The sequence below is a fragment of the Montipora capricornis genome, chromosome 7 (assembly GCF_036669925.1).
Source record: "Montipora capricornis isolate CH-2021 chromosome 7, ASM3666992v2, whole genome shotgun sequence".
Taxonomy (NCBI): Eukaryota; Metazoa; Cnidaria; class Anthozoa; order Scleractinia; family Acroporidae; genus Montipora; species Montipora capricornis.
In genome coordinates, this window is record NC_090889.1 from 31621034 (window position 1) to 31626033 (window position 5000).

At 43.1% G+C, this 5000-nt stretch overlaps 1 protein-coding gene across 1 annotated transcript in view; it reads right to left on the bottom strand.

Moving 5' to 3' along the window:
- Window positions 1-5000, bottom strand: part of LOC138056927 (sterol 26-hydroxylase, mitochondrial-like) — a 22355-nt gene that overhangs the window by 8946 nt on the left and 8409 nt on the right. Inside the window, exons 3-4 of the mRNA XM_068902892.1 lie at window positions 4250-4534; window positions 1660-1757 (exon numbers count right to left, since the gene is read on the bottom strand). Coding sequence (XP_068758993.1) covers window positions 1660-1757; window positions 4250-4534 — 383 coding nt within the window. The remainder of the gene's footprint in view (window positions 1-1659; window positions 1758-4249; window positions 4535-5000) is intronic.

The following is a 5000-nucleotide window of genomic DNA, read 5'->3' on the forward strand; positions in this document are numbered from 1 at the left end:
AACCCTTACAGAGGAGCCAGTTTGTGGAAGCGCCTATCCAGTGTCCTTCGTGCAGCTACATCTTTACATGATTTAAACTTAACCTTCGTCACCACAGTTTTGAATGAGTTTTAACACGGCATCCTTGTAAAGCAGCTTTTAGTATGAAGTTAAGAATATTTTCGTTTAGTTAGTTTAGTTAGGGATATTTAGTTAATCTTTTATCATTTTATAATCTTTGCTGAAGGTTTAAGCGTGTGTAAACTGACTCATCCCCAGCCGTCCTCATACAGCGCAGGGAGAGATGGGTACCTTCCCATCATCCCCTGCTCCTATCGCGCGCTTCTCTGCCTTTGCCGTGTGCTATATGAAGACGATTGGGGGACAAGTCATGTGTATAAATAAAGTTACCATTCAATTACCATTTCCCACAACAGCGGAGACTACGTCCCCTACTCTCGAACATTGTGTGGGTGAGTGAGTGAGTGGATGAGAGTGTGGGTGTGTGAGTGAGAAAGTGGGTGAGGGGGGGAGGAAGTGGGTAAATGGGTGAGTAAGTGAGAGTAGTGAGAGTGCATAAGAGAAAGAGTGAGTGAGTTAGTGAGCGAGCGAGCGAGCGAGTGAGTGAGTGAGTGAGCGAGTGAGTGACTGTGAGTGAGTGAGTGAGTGAGAGAGGGAGCGAGGGTGTGAGAGTGGGTGCAAATGAACTTTTCCCTGTGAGTTAATCCTGCAATTGAGCAAAGTCTGTAAATCGAATCAAACTAAAGAAAACAAAGGGACAGATATGAAGAGCTAGTAATATGACTAGTATATTTTGTTGATATCTCCGTCCAATACTCTCAAACATTGTGTGGGTTCCTTTACCGGCCGTTTGCAGATGGAATTACAAAGCAAGCAGTCCACTTTCTCCTCAGTAATTTAAAGAGCCCGAGTGTTGATCCGGCCGGGATTGGAATCGGCGACCTCCCGCACCAGAGTGCAGTGTACTCTCGACTGAGCAACCTGGTTGATTGCCTCCCCAATCAATAAAGCACTTGTCCTCAGCTATATTACCTTGAGACTCACCGCGCACCGGTGGTTCAGTTTCTTGAGCACCGGGCTGCCATGCGAGAGGTCGTGAGTTCGACTCCGCCCGGACCAACACTCAGGGTCTTAAAAAACGGAGGAGAAAGTGCTGCTTTGTAATTTCATTTGCAAATGGTTATACTTTCAAGTCTTCTCGGATAAGGACTAGAAACCGTAGGCCCCGTCTAACAAAATATCTCTCATGTCCGTAAGTTCCCTCTGGGACGTTAAAGAACCCACACACTATTCGAGAAGAGTAGGGGATGAAGTCCCCGGTGTTGTGGCTGTCCTTTGTGAGTGTATGGTTGAGTGGGTATACCAGGTTCACATCAGGCCCCATTTATTTAAAAGGTGGATAACGCTATCCGTAGAATAAATCACTATCCATTGGATAGTGCAATTGATTTCGCTAATACTTATCCACTGGATAGTGATTTAACCGATGGATAGCGCTATCTATGGTTTGAACAACTGTGGCCAGATGAACAGCTGCCAGGTCCAAAACTTCAACCTGCTCAAACACACAATTAACAAACAAACTTACATAGATGAGAATTTTTACTCTTATCAGTCCTCAGTTACGACCAGCGACATTTTACGGACATTCATACTTACCGTATCAACGCCACCAGTAACTATATCAATTGCAACGCCATTCACTTCCTCTAATGTTAGCTCTTCCTTTGCGAGTAAGTATGCTAACAACGAGACCACTAAAAAGCAAGAAAAAAAAATGAAAGTGAAGTCAATATCATTGCAGAGTCAATCAAAGCCAAGTCTGCGCGCGCTTTTCGTCAAACCAAAAATGTGCACAATGTAACAACACCTTTATGGTAGAGCAAAGTTAAGAGGTGTTTACATGAGAAAACTCGCACCGGCGCGAGTTTCACACCGGGGTGACTTCTTGATACCTCGTTTACATGATGGCGAGGTGAATTCGTATCGTGTTTACCTGAAGGGACACCAAATATTGATAAAATACAAGAGTGAATCCAAATTGCAAATATGGCGTCTATCAGGAAAAGTACGCATGCGCCACCCGTTCCAGCCCACCGGGACGCCGATTTCACACCGGGACGAGTGGTCGTTCCTCGTTTACATACCGTTGCGAGATTTCGCGCCGGAACGAAATTTTCGCCCCGGTGCAGCAACCGGAGTGAACTTGCGCCGGTGTGAGTCGCCTTAGCATTACTTTTTTCGGTGATATCATGTAAACAAATACAGAGCTAAGAGGGGGAACCGGAGTGAACTCCCGCCGGTGCAAAAGTCGCCCCGGTATCATGTAGACACCCCCTTATATTTTGAGGTGACGTTTTCGTCGAAGTCGCCGTCGTAGATCTTAAAGTCCCTAATTAAAATCTACGACGGCACGAAAATGTCACCTCAAAATATAACTTTGCTCTATCAGAAAGGCGTTGTTACACTATGCACTGTCGTGTACCTTTTCGTTCCCGTCGTAAAATGTTAGCGAATTATCCTAAAATAGACTGGTACAAGCTGTTTCAGAGCAAAAATAGAAAATAAAAAGTTCTCGTTTGAATGCTCACGGTTTTGTCAAAACCTCAAATTTTGTGATGTCAGGTGGTTGTCGTGCAGAATACCTTAAAAATATTTGCTAAAATCCGTGCTGCACGTGCAACACAATTATTTTTCCTCTTTTAACCAATGATATTATTGTTTTGTGGAGTTCTCGTTTCTTAAGGCAGCCGCAAACGAGGAAATATTGGCTGTGGTCACAATTCAGAGAAACACAGTGCAACACTAGTGTTGACACTACTCTAGTGTCAACTCTCCGGTGTTTTGAATCCCTAGGGAAACACTGACCAACAGGGCCCGGTTGTTCAAAAGCCGATTCATGCTAATCCCAGATTAAAAATTAACCAAGGAGTTTGATTCTCTACTCCCAAATGCTGTTCAACGCTGATGTTCGGCAAAGTCAAACTTGAAAAACAAGAATAAGCAAACTAAACTTTCACCAAAAAGTCGAAAACATGAAACAAAAGTTTACACTAACCCTGGATTAAGTTAACCGGGCCCAGAACTTGATTTGACACTAGTTTAAACCCCCTCCTGCGACCGCAAAGATTGTTGCGGAAACATTGTTTCCCGATTGTTTCTCGAAATGCTTCTTCGGCACGCAAACAAATTCAGAAACATTTTTGCTTCCGCAACAAATGTTTCCCGGGGCCGCAAATGGGGGGAAACCTTTATTTCCTCGTTTGCGAGCGCCTTTGAACTCCCAATTTTCTACATAATTTAAGAAGATCTTAGCAGAGATTCACATAACAAATAACGGACTGGGTGTTTCCCTTATGGAATCCTTATTTTCCCGGCGATGTACAATATATGATTGTTATATACCTAGACATTCGCTCAACAAAACGAGCACTGTGATTGGTTGATTCTTGGTCACGTGGCCTTGATCAAATTCAAATGTATCCCGACCGGGATATAATTCCGCAGTTGTTGCCCGCTGCGGATGTTTTGCTGCGATTGTTGCAGGAAAAGTCTAAATATATAACAAGGCACTTAATGTCTAGTCCCTCGGGAAACTAGTTAGTTTTGTTTTCCCTCGAATCCTGATGTTTCCCTCGACTTCGCCTCGGGAAACATGAGGACTCTCGGGAAAACAGAACTAACTGTTTCCTTAGGGACCAGACATTAAGTGTATAAGAGTTACCAACGCCTGCTGAAAAATGCCAACCAGGGAGTAAAGGGTCCTCTACTTTACCGTAAAAACGCTTGGTGACTTTGCTTGAAGGGGCTCTAGAGGGTTTTTTAAAGGTGCTATGTAACGCAAAATGATGTAATTTCAAGACACCCAAAATAATAATTCCCAAAAAGGAGAATGAAACATTGCGATGACCGCTTAAAACTGTTGAACAACATAACAGAAATACAGCAAAAGGAAAGAGAACCATGGATGGACACAAGTACAAGTGGACAAGATTGAAACGCTTGCATCTGGGGGATCTTGAAAAACGTTGGCCCGACGTTTTATCAAGTTTATTGGCAAATCGCCAGGATAAAGGCCGTTTTTGCTCAGAATCATCTTCAGAAAGTTTGTGATGTAAGTTTTATTTAATCTGTAAAGGAATCCCACATCACCATTTTCGAGTTCTAAACTCGTGATTAACTAAAGATTTTCTCTAAACACCCTAAAATAACGCGGCATAGCCCCTTTAAGTTCCCTCTTGTGCATTACCTTTGCCAGAAGATTTGTCGCCATTGTTCGCCAGTTCTTTCAGCTCTTTCATCTTTTTGTGAATAAAACCCTCGCCAATGTCTAAGATATCGTCCGCAACCTTGAATAATTTCTTAACTGCGGGTGTGTCCATGTAAGGTCGCACCAGATTACTTGGAATGCTTAACAGTAGCTTCTGGGATAGAAGGAAAAAGTCGTGAACTGCCTGAATGAATTTCAGTGCTTCAGGAGGTGGTTGATCTCGATACAGCCCAAGACGAGTGTCGAATGCGATTGTTCCTACACCTGAGGACAGTGAAAACAGTAATAACAGACCGATAAGATGGGAGATTGGCATTTTGCATCTTTGAACGCAATGGGTGCATTTAAATTTCACTTGCAAATCATCACAAACGTTGTTACAGTTGCCCTCCTTCGATTCCTCGATAGACTAGCTGCTTGACAATGGGTGAAAGGACAACTTTTGCAAGTTGCAAAGCAATTAGGGCCTCCACAGACGAGGCTACTTGTTATCGATAACTTTTTAGTAGTCGATAACAAAAAAAATTTAGATGGCAAAACTTTGCGTGTGTGAATCACGTTATGGGCTACAAACAGTGAAAAATCAAGCCGTCGATGAAAAACGCGGCCGTTTTGTTATCGATAACTTCTTTCCATGCTAACCTAAGCTAAACTCCAGAATACCTCTTCGTATATGAATGGTATGTATTGTAAAAAAACAGTATATACCTCGTTCTTCAAACGGTACCGC